This window comes from Lissotriton vulgaris, unplaced genomic scaffold (assembly GCF_964263255.1).
Source record: "Lissotriton vulgaris unplaced genomic scaffold, aLisVul1.2 SCAFFOLD_1841, whole genome shotgun sequence".
Lineage (NCBI taxonomy): Eukaryota > Metazoa > Chordata > Amphibia > Caudata > Salamandridae > Lissotriton > Lissotriton vulgaris.
This window is the reverse complement of record NW_028247076.1, coordinates 174,951-193,928: the sequence shown is the minus strand read 5'-3', so window position 1 is coordinate 193,928 and position 18,978 is coordinate 174,951. Positions and strand designations below refer to the sequence as shown.

Sequence of the window (18,978 nt, the reverse complement as noted above, 5' to 3'; positions counted from 1 at the left end):
TCCTCCGGCGCCGCAGTCTTCCGATCTCAGGACGGGGATCCCAAGCAGGGGGCCGGCGGGCATCCGATGGCGCACCGAGGCTGGGGTCACCACTTGCGTCCTCCGCCGCCCGGTCCGGTGAGTAGGCCAAAGCCGCGGCGCCGCGTGAGAGAGCACGCCGGCGCCGCCGTCAGGATCAGCTAGGCCACAGGTCTCGGCGGATTGCCGACCGCGGGTCCGTTTCGCCAGGCACCGGAGCTCGGCGGGACTTCCACCGCCTCTCCGACACGCTTTCTCGGGGTCGAGAGGGTCCGGGCAGGATAAGTGAAGGTATTACTGCGGTCTTCGGGACGGAGCTGGTGGAGCTCACGTCCTGTCGGCCATGCTGCTTGGCCACGCCCCCGTCCTCCTGGTCTTTAATACGTACGCACCGAACGTGGATGACCCGGCATTTTTCTCCCGGATGCAGGATCTAGTAGCCCCTAGCCTCGACGCGCCCCTCCTTTGGTGCGGGGACTTTAACTGTGTCCTACACCATGAACTGGATCGTAATCCGCCTCGGGCGGGAACTAAGCCCCGTATGACGGCGTGTTTGCGAGACGTGATGCATAATATCGGGGCGATTGATGTCTGGCGCACGTGTCACCCCACACAGAAGCTTTACACCTGCTATTCCCCGACCCATGGTACTCACAGTAGGCTAGATAGGGTGTTGGCGGCCAATTTCCCCTCCTCCCTCACGTTGACGGTCACACACCAGGCCAGATACCTATCGGACCATGCTCCGGTCACGTGTGTGGCGCATTGGCCTGACCAGGGGGAACGTCCCCGCTCGTGGAGACTCCCGACTGATCTGCTCCAAGACCAGGTAGCCCGGGACCATGTGGCAACGTCCCTGTCCGATTATCTGGACCTTAACTGGGCGGGAAATGACCTGTCTTATTCCACTAAATGGGAGGCATTGAAAGCGGTTGTCCGCGGTGCGTGCATGGGCCTGACATACGGGGTCAGGAAACAACTGCTTTCAGACTTGCAAACTGCGGAGGCTGAGCTCCTGCGAGCCCAGGCCCGCCCTGATCCGGACTCATCGGATCAACGCGTAGAGGGCCTAGCCCTTGGGTCGATCCACGATATACTCACGCGGCTCGATAGGTTTACGCTGGGCCAATATAGACAGAGACTGCATCGGGAGGGGGATAAATCTGGCCGTTTGTTGGCCTGGATACTTCGCCGGGAGTTTACAGCTGAGCGTATAGTGGCCCTGCGGGCGCCCGGTGGCGAGATGGTCCATTCGGGGGCTGCTGTACTCACAGTTCTACAGGATCACCTGCGGACTGTGTATGAGGCTGATCGGGCTATATCTGAAGAGGCTTACCACCTATACCTCGAAAACCTCGACTTGCCGACCCTCCCTGAGGCGGCGGCGAAAGACCTCGATGTCAAACTGGCGTTAGGTGAGATTTCTGCGGCGATAGCCGCCCTCCCACGAGCCAAAACCCCTGGCGGGGATGGATTCCCTGCAGAGTTTTATCATACGTTCGGGCACACCCTGGCCCCCCTTCTTTTACAGGTTTACAATGAAGCCTTACGCACGGGTGACCTCCCGCCCACCTTGAATCAGGGTGAAGTTTGTATGATCCTGAAACCGGGTGGTGACAGCACGGACCCGGCTTCGTATCGTCCTATCACTTTGATTAACTCGGACGCGAAAATTTTGACCAAGCTGTTGGCCAATCGCCTTGCCCCACACGTAGCCCAGCTCGTCCACCCGGACCAATGTGGCTTTGACCCTGGTCGTAATACTGCGATGAACCTGCGCCGCTTGAACCACATTTTGCACGAGGTCCGGGGGAGGGACACTCCCCATGTGCTGGTCTCTGTTGACCTGGCTAAAGCCTTTGATACAGTGCATTGGGGTTACCTGATGCATGTACTCGTCAAGATGGGATTTGGTCCCAGCTTTCGGCAATGGATACGGGTCCTTTACAGAACGCCTCGGGCCAGAGTGCGACTGGGTTCAGCCCGCTCTGATGAGTGGACGTTAGGGAGGGGCACCCGACAAGGTTGCCCATTGTCCCCCCTTTTATTTGCTCTCGCGATTGAGCCCCTGGCCATATCCGCCCGCAGGGAGTTGCATGAATGGGGTATTGTGGTGGGGGACACCACTAATGTCATCTCCCTTTACGCCGACAATGCGCTTTTCTACCTGACCTCCCCGGTGGAGGCCCTCCCCGCTCTGTTGCGCCTTTTGGACCGCTTTGGTGCGGCCTCGGGCCTGCGCATGAATGTTAAAAAGTCCCTGGTGTTCCCATTGACCCCAGAGGATCTCGCCCCAACGGCGGATTCTTACTGTGCGGGCCTCCGGTGTGAATCTCTGGCGTTCCGGTACCTGGGTATTCAGGTGGCCGCTTCTGATGAGGCTCTCTTAACTCATAATATAGACAAGATTCTTGTTGCCCTCCGCAAGTCCGTTGTATTCTGGAATACGCTTCCTCTCTCCCTTATGGGCCGTCTAGCTGTTGCCAAGATGGTGATGCTCCCTAGAGTCCTCTACGTATTGCAGAATACCCTATGCCCGTTGCCCCCCCGGGTGTTCCGTACACTGAATTCGCTCCTCACGTCTCTTCTCTGGGCGGGTGGTCGCAGCAGGGTTGCGTTGCGCACGGTGACGAAGTGTTGGGATGCGGGAGGCCTTGAGGCCCCAAGGTTCGATTTATACTATTATGCTGCACAACTTCTCCCGGCGGCCAGATGGTTTGCTGACACCGAGAACTGGGAGTTGGCATTATTGGCGGGAGTGGCCTCGGAAAGGGTGCTACAGGAAGCTCTGATGCAGGGCCGGGGCGCTGATGAAGCACTGCCCTATGTCGTCAGGCATACGGCCCATACCTGGCAGCAGTTCGTTGAGCGCGTGCTGCGGCGGGCGCCATTCCATAGGGAGCTCCCCCTTTGGATCCTGGCCCCACTACTTACGATGGAGGCGAGTATGTCTTTCCGGGAGTGGCGCCTGGGCGGTTGCGAAACTCTTGCGGATCTTTACCCGGACGACTCGTTTGTGTCCTTTGAGAGAGCAGCGGACTCCTTTGGACTGCGTGAGGGCCAGTACCTGCATTATGGATGTCTCCGGGATGTGGCCAGGACGACATGGCCCCAATTCCCAGAGGCGCCCGAACTCACTAACACCCTAGACGTCATCTTGTCCTGTGGCAGGGGCAGGAGACTAATCTCCCTTCTTTACTCAGCGATGCGCAGGGACTCGACTCCCCCATTGATGCCTGCTTGGAGGGCTTGGGAGGCGGACCTGGGGATAGCATTAGACCCGGCCCAGAGGAAGCGAATAGGGCTGTTGACTCGTAAAGTGTCCTGCAATGCGCGGTTCAAATTGATACATTTTAATTTTCTCCATCGCACATATGTGACACCTGCCTCCCTCCACCGCATCTCTTCGGATAGAAGCCATAATTGCCCGAGGTGTAGTGCAGCGCGGGCGGGATTCCTTCACCTAGCCTGGGAGTGCCCCTTGGTACATGACTTTTGGGTGGCGGTGGTGGCACATATTGCCCGGATTACACACCTTACCATCACACTGGAACCGCTTCACTGTCTACTTGCCCTGGTACCCAAGCCCAGGAAGAGGGGACTGTCCTACAAATTGCTCCAACTCCTATTGGTTCTGGCGAGGAGGCGGGTGGCCATTACCTGGATGGGACGGGGGGCACCTGAAGTCACTAGTTGGTTGCGGGACGCTAGGGAATGGGCCTTAGCGGAGGAGACGCATATGCAGAGCACACGCAGGGATGACAAACTCCAGGATGACTTACTCGCTTGGAGGACCATGTGTATCGAGGGGATGGAGGAGGATGACTCTGACGCGACTAGTGCGGAGCTGTTTTCCCCCGCTCCCTCGGACTCTGATGATGGTGGGGAGGGGTCCGGGGTGGACTGTCATGAGGTAGTGTAGCTGCTCTATGGGCCATGTCGACATTCCTTGTTGTGTACACCTATCTGTCATTGTGATTACCATCGACCACATTCTACTATGAGGATCGCCTTGCAGTGGGCCCTTGCCTACATCTCCTTACGAGATTACACCAATGCCACAAATGCCATTCATGAGGGGAGGGGGGGGGGGGGGGTGGTTTATTATTGTTATGCTGTTGTTTGTGTTGATGCAGCTTCATAAAAAGTAAATTGGCGACGATATTGAGATTTTTCACGGGATTCTGGGAGCACAAGAACGTATTCCTGTCATAGTCTTGCAGGTTTAACGAGATGCCGCCCTGCCTCCGGGATGTGGGCCATTCCTGGCTGGGTACCTCCCTTTTTTATTTCTTTGTATTTTTGGATCTGGCCTATCTGATTTATACGTGTCAACTGACCTGTAAATTGTATAATTGGTGCTGCTTTATTCTCCTCGCCTACAAAAATAAAGTTTATAAAAAAAAAAATTATGTCATCCAGTGTCCCATTACCTTATCCAGTGCCTTATTTAGAAGTTCTTCCAGTCTATCCTCCATAGTATTCTCTGAAGGTTCAAGGGACATGGCAGACGGTAAATATTATTTAAGATTACTGGGCTCAGTGTAAGGAAACAGCTGCTCTGACAGTTTGTTGGACTGCAACTGCCAGAATTCAAGCAGTTTGCCCAATCAGTTAAAATGGCCACTGTAGTGTCTTTACTAAGGTGTCCCAATCTCCTAAAATGGCCCGGCACATACAGAGTGTGGCTGACCATCTCTTAAGGGTCTTTCTTCTAATTGTGTGGTCCTTTCTTTATTGTTGTGCCTCGGATGATCTCTTTTTTTGGTGTTATTTATAAAACTGTACGATAATTGCGTATCGCACCGTTGCCTTTATTTACATGGGCCAGCAGTCGCTGAGGGGAAAGGAGGGCTGCTGGCATCTTTGTTAAGTAGAGAGACTTTCTTTCGTTGCCACGCCTGTGAGAAGACTCTACTGGACTGCTGCCGATGGGTGCGCCCCGCTTGCATAGCTCAACGGCCTCAGTGGGAGGTGACCTTAGCGAGATGGTCTATATTTTTTTCTTTCAAGAAGCTCCCGCTACTATGGCAGTGGGGTACGGGCTCACACTTCAAAGAAATCTGGCCGCAGCAACAAGTGGCGTGGGGTCGGATTTAGAAAAAAAAGATCGGTACGCAGCAAGGGAGTATTTCTCTGCCTTAAGGAGCCGAGAGAAACGCTGAAAAGTTGTGTCGGGTACAGAGGAAGTAGGACTTCCGACCGACGCTGTAAGAGAGGGGAAGTTAAATATAAAAATACAACCACACTCCTTTCTAGGGTTAGGAAAAGACATTGGGAGACATGGGAAGTTACACAATAAACTGGTTGAGGGTGTTGGTACAAGGGTAGGAGGGAGATATTACTCTTATTTTCTATAGGGGAGGGTGGGATATCTCAAGGTGAAAAAACACAGTAAGACGCCGATTATGATGCGGCCTGTACAGGCTCCGACCTTAGGGCAGAGCCTTTATTGCCGTGTAGGAAGGAGGAATCTGACTATATGGTTACCCCCACTTTTTACCTGTGTTTTAATGGTTTTCAACTTAGTTGGACTGGGATCCTGCTATTCAGGGCCCCAGTCTATCTGCTTGCTCTATAAAATGGATTCCATGTACTTTAGGTACATACCAGATTGGCTACTGGGTCACCCTTGTGAGCCCCTGTATATGTTACCTTAGGTACCCAGGGCATAGGGACCCCAGAGGCCTACCAGGGGCTGCAGCATGTCTTGTGCCACCCCTGGTTAGCCTTCCAAACTGACACCACAGGTATGTACTTACAGCCTGGGTAAGGTGGTGTAAGCACCCCTCACTTAGATATAGTATACCTATATCTACCTTATATAAAGACACATAGTAACCTATAAGTCACTCCTATGGCAGGCCTTGACAATCCTGAAGGCAAAGTGCTTGGTTTTGTGTGAGAGGGTGCCCTAGCATGAGCTGAGCCCCTCTGCAGCTTTCGGAAACATCTCCTTATGGCTCTTTCATGATATAGCCATACCATATACTCTTAAGTGCATTATAATCCTTGCGGTTAATGCTAACTTTGGTTTGGCTTTATCAAAACATGTTGTGTAAGGTGTCAAACACTTTGGAATACTACCGCCGCCGAAGCATTCCACCTTTCTAGAGGGAGAAGACATGCAGTTACTGGTAAACCTGGTTAAAGTTAAACAGCAACACAAAATGGATGTGGCTGCAACAGACACGAGTCTGCCCTCCTGCTGCTGGACAAAACTATGGCAGGGGAGGCCTGGACAATAGGTTTCCTGTCTAGGGAGGTGCTGGCACCTCCCCAGACAGGCTTTAGTGGATTGGGGCAGGGTGGGTTGCATTCAGTGAATGCTTTTCAGACAGTGCCTGCGGCACACAAGGTGCTCCATGCATTTCCCAGTTCAAACAGGTTGCTGGGGCGCTCAGCCCCAGCTCTGGCGCGAAACTGGACAAAGGGGAAGGGGTCGGGGTCTAACCACCCCCTCCCCAGGTCCACCCATAGGAGGGACCTTCGAGTTAGTCCAACCCCTAAACTTACTGTAAGTATAGAAACCCAGTCCCTAGGACTTTAGATTACCCTGGACAAAACTCTGCAACATATATCTTGGACCTTTGACATTCCATTTCGAATGGAAGACAGAAGAAACCTCCCTTGTGGTCAAGGAGTGACCCCCCTGTTCAAACAGGCACTAACTGCATCTTTGACGGTCTGCATTTTCGAGGCTCCCGCCGGATCCCGAAGAATCTGCGACACAGGACACAGACTTCCAGACATCTCTGATGCTGACCTGCACTCCCAGCAAAGCTGAGACCTGTAGCAGACACGAGAGACGAAGGCCCGGAACTCCTGGACATCCTGCATCTTTGCAACTGCACCTACTTCCCGAGGTATCCTGAAGTTGTTTATTGGGGTATTTGAAGCCCCTGTCCCGTGCACCTTTTGCACCGAAGCTCAGAGGCCTACACTCCTAGAGTGCCCCGTGGGCCCGCTTTATGCATTTCCGCTCGAGGCCCCTTTGCGGTTCTTAGTCCGTTGGCTAGCGAGCCCCCACGAAGGGCCATCTTTGATTTAGTGAGCTCTCCTGGTTGCTCCAGACATGCTCCCTCTCCTCTCCAAGAGGAGTCCCTCAGACCTTGTTGGTCTGCATCGAAGCCAATCTGGTCATCTTGCGTGGGTTGCTGTTGTCAAGGCTTGTTGGGTCCACTCCGGATTCAGACACTGCAGTCAACTAGATCCTTCGTGGGACAGCTCAAACCCAGCTCCTGGTCGTCGTCGGCCTCCTGGTCCTCTTGGCTGAAGAGTCAAGCTTCACCTATTTCACCTGAAATCACCCGACATCGGCTAGGATCTTCTCCTCGCCATCCTGGTCACTGGCTAGTGACCCAGACTCGGTCTCCTCTGGTTTCAGGTTCCTCACATCTCCGATCCACCCTTGGATCCACCCAGACACTTTACCTCTGGTCGCCTGCAGCATTTCTTCGCAGCTCTGTAACGACCGGATTCTTGGACCAGATGGGATCATCTCCTCAGAGCACCTCCAACCCAGTCGGAACGTAATCACCTCCCTCCTTAGAACGTATTTACAATAGGTATATATATAGATATCTTGTACCTAAGGATGGGGAAATAGCAATATACATGCATAGGTTTTCTACAATATCCCACTCATACCAGTTAGTCTCACGGCAACTTAGGCCCAGACAAGTCTACCCTAGGGCAGTTCTGATTAGTTACCATTACACACTGATCACCATCAGTGCTCACTCGGCAAGTCGCAATCCTGCGTGCCTATACACTAGGCTGCAGCCCTAGTGCTCTCTTCCTCACAATCCGGTCCACAATCTGGCGGACCTAAGCACTGGTGTCCCCCCCAGTGTTCTCTCACTCACAGCCCGATCCGCAATCCGGCGGATCTAAGCACCAGTATCCCACCTGGTGTTCTCATTAACGCCGCTTACCAACGACGATCACTCTCCTATGAATACCTTTGGAAGGAATCTCTCATTGGCTACTCGGGATAGGATACTACAATAACAGGAATTACCACAATTTGCCGAATTAAAGCATGTACCCTCTATTCTTTACATCAAATGGTCCCTCTCTCCCTCATTGTTCAGTCACCTCTTACCTGACCGGGAATTACATCCGTTCATGAAAACAATGCCTGACTAGAAGACCAGGTTACCCTGAGTGAACAAGAATACGAGGCACATGTTGGTTCACTAAGAACTGGGGTATTTTATTACAATGATTATAAAAACACAATACTATACTATAACATATATCCTGCAAAGAAAAGTAAAAGGTTAGAATGTGCACACTATGGGGTATGGGCGGACGTCACCTTATGGACACGAAGTCGGGGTTCGGCAGTAATCTAGGTTCCCTTCTCGTCTGTGCCTTGGCTCGTCTTAGAATCACACCTCAGCAGTCACGAGTACACGTCTGCACCGCTATGCTCTGTCTTCTCTGCCTTCCTCCAAGTCACTGGAACCTTCCTTTTATTCGCTGCTGTCTCTCTCTGCCTCTGGTCATTCTGCCTTCAATCTCTCTCAGAGAGTATCAGCTTCATGATCTTTCTCGGACTTCAAAATGGCGACTGTCTGCCTGGAAATAATTAATGGCATTGAAGCTATCGGCTAGCTGCCACCTACAGACTGACTGACTCACAGCCTAACGCTTTCGCTAATATGGAAGCTTGTCCTTTCATGGAAAGTTACGGCCAGTAACCTGCTGCCCACCAAATTCTTGTACCTCCCCGTACCAAGGACACGTTCCCAGCCGGCCGGCCTGATGTTGTGTCTTCGGAGTGGAGAAAAATACAGTCTTTCGATAAGGGCCAGCCTGAGCCTGTTCTCTCCAAGCGAACAACACTTCGAAACTAAAACATTACACTTGACCTAGAAGCATCTCAAGCTGCCGGGGTAGAAAGCAAGATGGAGTCTCTCCCGTTTGAGGCCTACAAGGACCGAAATAAGCATAACTCCATAGAAGGTATACTAACACTCTTGCAAAAGGACGGATTATCACTAATACTAATGAATCTATCCCCTAACATAAGTTTATAAGCCCTGATCTAAGGAAAAGGGTACGAAAGTGCATTACTGTGCCTTATGAATAGGCCCTGTCTATAGTTCTAATCCCTGCACTAGAATGATAATAGACTAGAGTCATATCCAATCATCCTCCCTCAAAGGAGGGCCAAAAAAGTCGGTCAGAACAAGCTCTCAATAGGAATCGACGACGAAACCAGACACCTAAAAACACCTATGCACCCGGCTTCCCTGGACGAGGTAACACGAGTACTCCGGTGCTCCCATGGGTCTTGACTCTCGAAGTGTCCTAGTCTGAAACGGTTCCATCGTAGTTCACCTAGAAGTGCCCTTAATCTTTCAAATTGTAACTTGTTCGTTCTCCATAGTCAATGGTGATCCGCGGCTGTGTTTAGACACTGCACTCGTCCCCAGTGGGCCTCCTGCATTCTAACCTTAGGTGGTTATAGCGGTTCTACAGGCCCTAGGCCTGTATGCCCCTAGGGCATAAAATATACTGTGCAACTTATTGTATGCTAATTAAGTTCCTTGTATTGTACTTTTACCTCTGACCTCATAAAGAGCCCAGAGGGGTTGTATTTAGAATAACTACATATACATTTGATATATACCTTGTGTGGTGTGCTTTCATTTGATCATTCAAGAGATTATAATTGGTAAAACAACTAGCTTAACTCGCCTGAAGGCTGCTCTCCACAGCTACCACCAGGATAGCTTTCTATAAGGTTGACTTTACAACCTACCATCAATAAGGGTCGTTTGGACTGGTGCAAGGTGCCCACTAGACTAGTGGACAACATATACCAGGCCAACTTCTCACAGGCCGCATCATAATGTGCCAGTTGGTTTACTTTCCGACCACCTAATCAAGATGAGATAAGAAATGGGCGGTTGGAAAGTAAACCGGCCGGTCATTACGGCTGGCTTCCGACGGGCTCTCGAGCTCATCCGCCAGATGGCAGTCAGCCTGTAATTTCAAGGGCCGGTCTGTCCGACATGGAAACCATGTCGAAAGCATGTTTGGGAGCCCCCAGCAAGGCCTCCTTTGATGCACAATCTCTGGTTGGAGGCAGAGGGGGCATCTATGGTGCACCCCTGTTGATTCCTGCACGGGCTGCAGGGTGCAGGGATGAACCGCACTTTCAATTTCACTATCAGAGCATGCATTACAGACGATTTACAGCCAGAATGCATGCTCCCATAGTGTTATATAGTCACGCGACATAACAGTGTTCAACCGCATCCTAATGAGGCAGTTTGGACCGCCAACATCGATATCAGCCCTAAGTATTATAAAGGCTGTACTTATCGTATGAGCAGAAGCAACACCGAAAGGGAGAACACTGCATGAGGCGGAACTTTATAGCCTATTAAATTTTTTTTGAAGTTCTATATTCTTCATTGGTGGCTGCTGCGAGTTGGCAATAAAGGAGATTTGCATAATGTAAGCTTCCGGGTTATGCCATAAAATCTAACTCAATCAGTTCAAAAGCTTTCGAGCTTTAGTCGCAACTGCCAATGATGACCACTTGCTGAAGACTCGACCATGCGGTTGCAACTGTTATCATCGAGCATCTTTGTGCAACTGTCATTGAAGCCCACACTGTCAATGACAAGTGGCACATTGGAGACCTGACAAACTGATTAACTCTATCAGTCATTGGCTCCAATGAGGATGCCCTACAGCTCCGTACAATTATAGCTTGTGCTATAGGAACGGGTACTCCGAGCACACCACCACCAAGTACGTATAGCAGGGCAGAGGAATGTGCGGTCTAAAAAATATAGTTTTTGCCTGGGTGAACTCCTTGAGGCAAAAGTCACTGAACTGATACATAGTAGTCAGTGGGGTACCCCAGAGTCTGTGCTTGATTAATACCATTGCTCATACAGGGGACTAAAGTATCTAGAACTCTTATAGAGAGTAGAGGCTACCAGAGGTCCGCTGCGCTATTCTGGGGATCGTACAGTGCAAACGTGTAATTGTACCTTTATTGAACTGGGTGGTATTTTTTGTTGTGACCTTGAAATATTTTTTCTTACTAAAGATAAGTATTAGGCTAGACATAATATTATTGTGTCTGTTGGGTCCTGAGTGCCTGCCGCGCCTCCTGCCTCTGTCAGAAGCTTTTGACTCCTCGACCTTGCTATCCTGGGAGTCAAGGTCAGAAAGGGATATCTGTGGCCTGTTTCATAGCCACTGTAAGACAGACCTCAGGACACCAGAGGCAAACAACCTCAACCAACATGTCCATCAGCCCCTCTCTGACGTTCGTCCCTCCTGCCCCTGATCGTGGTCTGGCCATGCTCAAACTCTGAGCCTCGTGTCCAGGGCTAGGATCTGGTGCACAGGGTTTTACAGCAATTAACGGGCACTCAGCTGTCAATACTATCAGGGGTATAGCGATAAGTGAGGTAACAACCACTAAAGAATGAAGAGTGCACATTAGGAGAAACACTTCATGAAAAGTGTAGGAGGGTTTATCAGATACCATGAAAGGTTTATGGCAATGACACCCTTGTTAAATGTATCTCTACAGACACCCCCTGTTGAATACTTAAATATCACAACCAATGGCAGTGTTAGAGCGGTGATAAATGTGCACCAATATTGAAGGGGCTTCCACGTTACAGGCCTGCACCTTCTCCCATCCTGAGGCAGAGCTAGGTGCACTAGATATCCTGGGACATTCCAGTCAGCTATGGCCTATCCCTGTAAGAAAGGTCTAATGAAGCCATAAAAACTGACACGTCAAACTATGGCCGATTATTAAGACTGTTGCAGGATAATCTTACAATGATGATTGAGCAAAACAGAGAATGTCCAAGCTCAGAGGCTGAAGCTGAGCTATGCCCATTTCATTTCTAGAATTAGAAATGCATATGTCCTGAAGAAGGCAATGTAAATGTCCCCAAACGTGCTAAGTTTAGAGGGCATTTGGTTTAGATGAACTATTCTTGGGTTAAAACTCATGTACACAATGTTGCAGCTTCCATGCTTGTTTTATTACTGATCATATCCAAAGAATTGTGTGGGTTTGCTTATTGATCTGCACATCTATTGACATACTAAGTCTACGTGTTGATTTTCAATCGTACTACTAAGGGGTGCTCATATGATGTAATACCCACCCACCAGGGTATTTTTATCTCTAGGACTCAAAGTCTAGAACAATTATCAACCACAGTACATCAGAGCACACCCGATCGATATATCTATGATCCAACAAGATAGTGAGACAAAAAATGGTGGAGATTCTTCCACAAAATGAGTCCCAATTGTCCTTGTCAAGTGTCCTTTCAATAAAGTTTCAAGCACAATCCTGAATCAGGTCTTTTCCGTTTAACTTTTATTTCCAATTTTCCAAACACACGAAGAACAGCAGCCGACACGCGTTTCGCCCACTGGGCTTTTTCAAGGCCCTGAATTGAATATTTATCGTTTTATTTCCATTGCCAGTGAATGTTCAGCTGAAAGTCACGACTACAAACACAGATAGAAAAGACACAGACACAGAACGGACGTATCAAGGTCCGAAAACGCACACAAGCTTTTAAGAATGGTAGCGATTCTCAGGATCAGGAGGTAGCTTCCGAAACAATTGCACAGTTTGAAAAAAAAAAAAAATCGCTGCTCTACTACGGGCCAAACGTCACTTGCTACTGTTTCTGCAATAACTTAACACGGAAGCCTCCCTTCGACAAGCCAGGCCAGCATTGATTGGCAGAGGAAATAGCACGATAAATATTCAATTCAGAACCTTGAAAAGCTCAGTGGGCGAAACGCGGGTTGGCTGCTGTTGTTCTTCGTGTGTTTGGAAAATTGGAAATAAAAGTTAAACGGAAGAGCCCTGATTCAGGATTGTGCTTGAAACTTTATTGAAAGGACACTTGACAAGGAGAATTGGAACGCATCTTGTGGAAGAATCTCCACCATTTTTTGTCTCACTATCTTGTTGGATCATAGATAGTGAGCGGGTGTGCCCTGATGAACTGTGGTTGATCATTGTTATTTACTTAGATGAACTCTCTTGGATGTTCTGTGGTTTGCTGATGTATATACACAATACCATAGCATGATTACACTGATAAAAACCTTTGTTTAGGAAGGGGCTTACACCAGGCTTGCTCAGTCTGATGGATGTATAGACCATTACTGATCCCCGCATACACAACCCACAGAGGTACACACCCACACAGAACCACACATACATTTCCAGACTCACACACAAACCTTGTACAAACTCACAGGTGGATATCCTCAGTCCATGCATGCACAGACTCACAGCACAGAGGCCCACATCCATGCATATATATACTCCCACACAGGTGCATATAAAGTCACACAGATGTATAACTCCAGATCCATGCATACACACTCCCAGAGGTACACACTCATACAAATGCACACATTATGTGCACACTCACACACAAACCTTGTAAAGAGTCACAGATGGATATCTTCAGACCATGCAGGCACAGAATTACACATCCATACATATATATACACACACAAAGATGCTTCTAAAATCTCATGGTTGTGTAACTCCAGACGTATGCATATATCACACCTTGTGATACGCAAACTCATAGAAGCATCCACATACGCAAGTACAAACCCACAGACTAAAGCATACACAACTCTCAACCACACATGCACATAGACACAAACGTATTTGCATACTCTGTCTCAAAACCTATATATGCATATGCAGACACACACAAGCACTAATGCAAGCCCAAAAAACAGACAGATATAGAGATGCTCAGACAAGCATGCACTCCATCAGTTAACTCCAGGTAACTCCAGGGCCATCCATACTTGAACAAATACTTAGACACGTGTCTAAGTGTGAACATGCACACACACACATGCACGTGCACACACACACACAGGCACGTACTCACAGTCAGATAATGCCACACCTGTGCAAATACTCTAACACACACAGTGTGAGTGTGTAAGTACTACCTTAGTATCAGAAGAGTAATTCTTGATTTTATGATTTTTTTAGGATGAACCCTTGGCCGAATGCATTCCCAATATCCAAGTGCAGTGACTCCTGTCAGTATATTCATTTGCTGGGGACCATGACACAGTTTGTAGGGTGACTCATCAGCCTATGTGTTCTTGAACTCTAAGAGATCACAAAAAGACATCGGCAGGGACATACACAGATACACAGAGACACAGGACTCACTGCAGCCACTCACTCTCATGGTTTGATACTGTTCTTCTTCCTTGGTTTTGGACTCCTGAAAATATTTGTCCTCATTCTTCAGAAGATACAGCCACTCTTGAAGTTTTAGCTGCAGAGATGAAAGTGCAAGAAATAAGTGTTGATATATGGAGTGCAGTCTTTTTTTTTATATTAAAACATTTTATTGACTTTAACAGTACATAGCGGGCGGTGCTCGAACCATACATTTTGGATACAGTTCACATGAGATGGTACCAATTATATTCAAACAACATTGCCTGTGAACATACAGGCCCAATAACTAAACTTGGCACAGGTTACTATATGTTTCACTATTAGTAAAATGTTCAGGTGTACATGTTTAGATGACAGAGCGACTCATCTTACCTAAATATTGGTCCAGTTTGATTTGATTGCCTCGTTTAGGTAGGGTCTGATGGGAGGCAAGTCTTACTGCGGTATGTTGCCCAGTGAGACCATATTTTCGTGGAAAACCACACGCCTGATTTTTTTTTTTTAAATCTGTTTTATTGGTACACGTGGCATACAATTACATTTCTTGTGCGCTTAATTCAAAGGGGAAACAACAATTGGAATAGTTCTTACATCATCAATGTGAACGTTGGCGACTTTAGAAAACCAAGAATTGCACTCACTGTTAATAAATACCATCCGTTATCTTGGGGCGGTCCCTACATTCACCAAATCATTCGCTCCATTGCTTCTATACAGTGTAATGCGCTCTGCTCGCCTTACTATGGTGCCAGACCTCACCCGTCAGGGCGGGCAGCTTGATGGCCAGCCGCGCCCCCGGTGCTCACGACCCACTGGTTGGTGACGTAGCAAGTTGTCTCTCAGTAGTGTGAATAACCAGCCGGGCCCGGCTCCAAGCAACCTGCACATGTACCGTGGCCGGCTAGGAGGTTTAGTAGTCCGCCTCCGTGAGGCAGAAGTTTGCAGTCGTGGTTTGCATGTGAGCCGCACTCCTGTGTGTCGTCGCCGTGTGTCGAAAGTGAGAGGTGTAGGCGGGAAAGGTAGATCCGGCGTGGACAACTGGGGGGTGTCCTGTGCCGTTAACGCCACCAATTCAAACTGGGGAAAACAGGAGAGTAGGTGAGGGTGTGAAGAGTCCGATCTCGGAGTAAGGGGGGGGGGGGGTGCTGCAGTATTGGTTCTACCTAGGCATCTTCGGGTGTGGTAGACTTGCGGGGTGCTGGCCCTGAGTGTGCTCGGGGGAGGAGGCATCGGCGGTGTGTAGTGGCTCTGGGTCCCGGGTGTGGGCGCACCTGTGGGGTCGAGGGTATATGTGGGCTTCGCTGATCAGTGGGGGGGGGGGGGGGGTGGGTAGGTCGTGTGGGTGGGCGGTGGGTCGCTGGGGTGGTATTTCATGTCCATATATGTGTGGCTCCCGATACTCCCCGCTCTCGCACTCAGTCTGTGATTTGGGCCTGACCCCCCCTTGTCCACTGGGGAGGAGCTATCTCCTTACAATATCCCTTTATCATGGCAAGCTCTGGTGAATGTTCTCAGGAAGCCCTCCCATACCTGAGCTATCGGTATGGCCCTCCGCCCCGCTGTTTCCTCCCTACATAGCACCGTGCCTTCTGCGGTCGCCCAATAGATGAGAGAGGCGCACCAATGTTTCGGCAGGGGCGGTTCCACGGCCTTCCAGTGGCGGGTTATGAGTCTCTTGGCTGTTATCAGCCCCAGATCCCAGAACCTCATATGTGCTTTGTTATGTTTGGTCCTGGTTAGAAGGCCCAGTACACAGGTGTCCCAGTCGTGTCGTTGGCCCAGCGCTGTCCCTTTTGTCAACAGCGCGGTAACAGCGTGCCAGTACGTCCGGAGCTTGGGACATGCCCACAGCATATGCAGGAGATCCGCGTCCAGGAGCGCGCATCGCGGGCATTTGGAGGTGTTCAAACCAAAGTAGCGGTTAACCTTGTCCGGGGACAAGTATGCTCTATGCATGATATAGAACTGTATGATTTTGAATCTCGAGTTGCGGGGGACGTGTTGCGGCCCCTCTAGTATCCTTTCCCATTCTTTATCCGACCAGTCCCGAAAACCACACGCCTGATACACTCCGATTTCAGCCTCCATGCATTTGTCCGCGGCCTTTCTCCACCCACCCATTGATGGAGGGGAGGGACCCTTCCATGTTTGGGCAATGCCCCGCTTGGCAAGTGTGAGGCCCAAAAATAGTAGATGTTGTTTATAGCGATTACCCCCTATCCCTTTGGTGCTGTGAATCAAGAAAAGCTTGGGATCGAATGGAAGACGCCAGTACAGGACCCGACCCAGGCATGCCAAAATGGTTACATTGCCCCACAGCTCCAGACCGTGTGTGGGAAGGTCCCCTCCGATTCTCCGCATCTGAGACATATGGGGGACTGGATAATGCCCATCTTCCAGAAGGGGGAGCGGGTGTAGTATGCTCAGTGGAGGTATTTAACATGGATTATGCTGTAACATGTGGTTATAGTGGAAACTCGTGACTAGCTAGAGCCTCAGTCCAGGCATCGTCTGTAAGGTCGGGGATGTCTGCTTCCCACGCATCTCAGGTTTTTTGTACTGTGGTTTGGATATGGGTAGTCAGTGTCTGGTAGATTTGCCGGATCTTATGCGTGCCAAGATCCCCCATTAGTAAACGTCCCTCTAGGGTGTGAAATTCTGGTAGACCTCCAGCGAACAGATTAGGGGAGTCAGGGCGTGTCTCAGCTGCAGATATTTATAAAACTGTGTCCAGTGAAAGTGGAATTCTATCTGCAGTTGCTGAACGATTAGAGAGTGTCCCATCAGAATGTCACTCAGAATAGAGATTCCAATGAGGTCCCAGGCTCGGAAGCTTGGAAGTCCGGCAACAGGTCGCAGGTAGGTACCCTGCTACAGAGGGGCTGTCTGCGTCAGGCGCCCGTCCCAGCCCATTTTATTCATGATATAACGCCAGAGCTGGATGACAGTTCTGCAGGTGGGGGTTGAGTGGCCAAGGTTTTTACGACTGTGGAGGAGACTCAAGGGGGGGTACCCTTTATTGCATGTCACTCCACAGCAAAGGCTGGATCTGTGTAGGAGCTGTACCACCACTCGTTGATATTCAACAGATGAGATACCACATAGTAGGCATATATATCGGCCACCGCAATCCCGCCACAGTACGTCGACTGGGTGCAGGTTCATAGTGCAACACGGACGATGCCCCCTCCCCAAAGGAAATTGTTAAGGAGTGCATTAACCTGGGCGAACCACGTGCGTGGATATCGTGGGACAAGGCGAGATGAAGACCCCCGGATATTTGAAGCCCTTGGTTGCGTGAGAGAACTGCGAAGCCCAGGAGACGCGCCCATGGTGACCGCAAACTGGAAATAACACGGACTTCGCTGGATTGTCTCCAAGGCTGGAGGTCTCCCCAAACACTCAAAGTATCGAGAAAATCCGGGATCGGTTAAAAATAATAATACCTTGTCTGCATATAGCGCAATACTGTCGGACCGGTCTTGTGACCATTCATACCCACAAATTAATGGGTCCAGCTGCACCCATGTAGCTAAGGGCTCTGTGGCGAGCACAAATAGCTCTGCATGCAGGGGGAAACCCTGCCTAAAACCCTGACGTATTGGGAAGGGTGCGGACCGGAAGCCTGCTACCCGCACAGAGGCTGAGAGCTCTGTGTGTAATAATTGTATGTTAGACAAAAAGCGTAAGCCAAAGTTGAGAGATCAGAGGAGCTGAAAAAATATGTCCAGCTCAGGGAATAAAACGCCTTATCTATATCAGCCAAAAGAATGGCCGCAGGGCAGCCCAGCTCCGGTGCCTTCACAATGGCATTGTGAACCTGCCTAATATTGTGCTGGGTAGACCGGTGCAGCATGAAGCTGGCCTGGTCGGGGTGGATCAGTTTGTGGATACACGTGTGGAGGCGGTCAGCAAGGACCTTACCCATCAGTTTGGGTTCAAATTTAGGAGGATGGGGTGGTAAGAAGATGGTTCTTCTGGGGGTTGGCCTGGTTTAAGGAACACCACTATCTTGGCATGGCACCAATCAGGAAGTAAGATGTGCTGCTCCAGAGCCTCATGGAGTGCATGCAAAAGAGGTGGCCGAGCTGCGCCATGTGTCACTAGGAAGTCACTAAGGAAGCCATTGCTGTCAGGCGCGCGACCCGCGTGCATGTTGGATAAAGCCGCATCGAGTACCTCTGTGTAATGGGGGCATCTAGCTGGTCGCGCAGGTGGTCTGGGAGATTTTTGGGTGATCCGTCTGTTGGAAATCCCCTCATTTTCACGCGCGATATGAGTTCCTTCTGCTCGTATAAGGAGGCATAGTTTGCCCTTCGACGACTGTGTCGGGGTAGTACAAAGGACTCTGTCTGCGTTTCGCAGTGCCGACACCGAGGCGGGGGACATCGCCGCCTGACACAAACGATGAAGCATTTTGTTTGATTTGTCACCCCATTAATAAATCCTATGTTGGGTCGCTAACCAGATCTCATACATCTCATTAGTGAGATGCTGATGGATTTGTTGTTGTACTTGGAGGAGGCTGCATTGTGGTATTGGGCCCGAGGTCTCTGCAGCTTTGGATTTTCTAGGTCTACCATTTGTGAAAGGTGCTTGCCTTTTTTCCTGCACTAAAGTTGATGTCCACCCCGGGAACAGTGGGTTTAAGGGCTTTCCACAGTAGAACACTGGAGGGGGCAGTGCCCAAATTGGACAATAGATAGTCTGTA

At 49.9% G+C, this 18,978-nt stretch overlaps 1 protein-coding gene across 1 annotated transcript in view; it reads right to left on the bottom strand.

Moving 5' to 3' along the window:
- Positions 1–18,978, bottom strand: part of LOC147665643 (E3 ubiquitin-protein ligase TRIM11-like) — a 296,424-nt gene that overhangs the window by 217,257 nt on the left and 60,189 nt on the right. Inside the window, exon 2 of the mRNA XM_086949620.1 lies at positions 14,265–14,360. Within this exon, the coding sequence (XP_086805746.1) occupies positions 14,265–14,360 (96 nt within the window). The remainder of the gene's footprint in view (positions 1–14,264; positions 14,361–18,978) is intronic.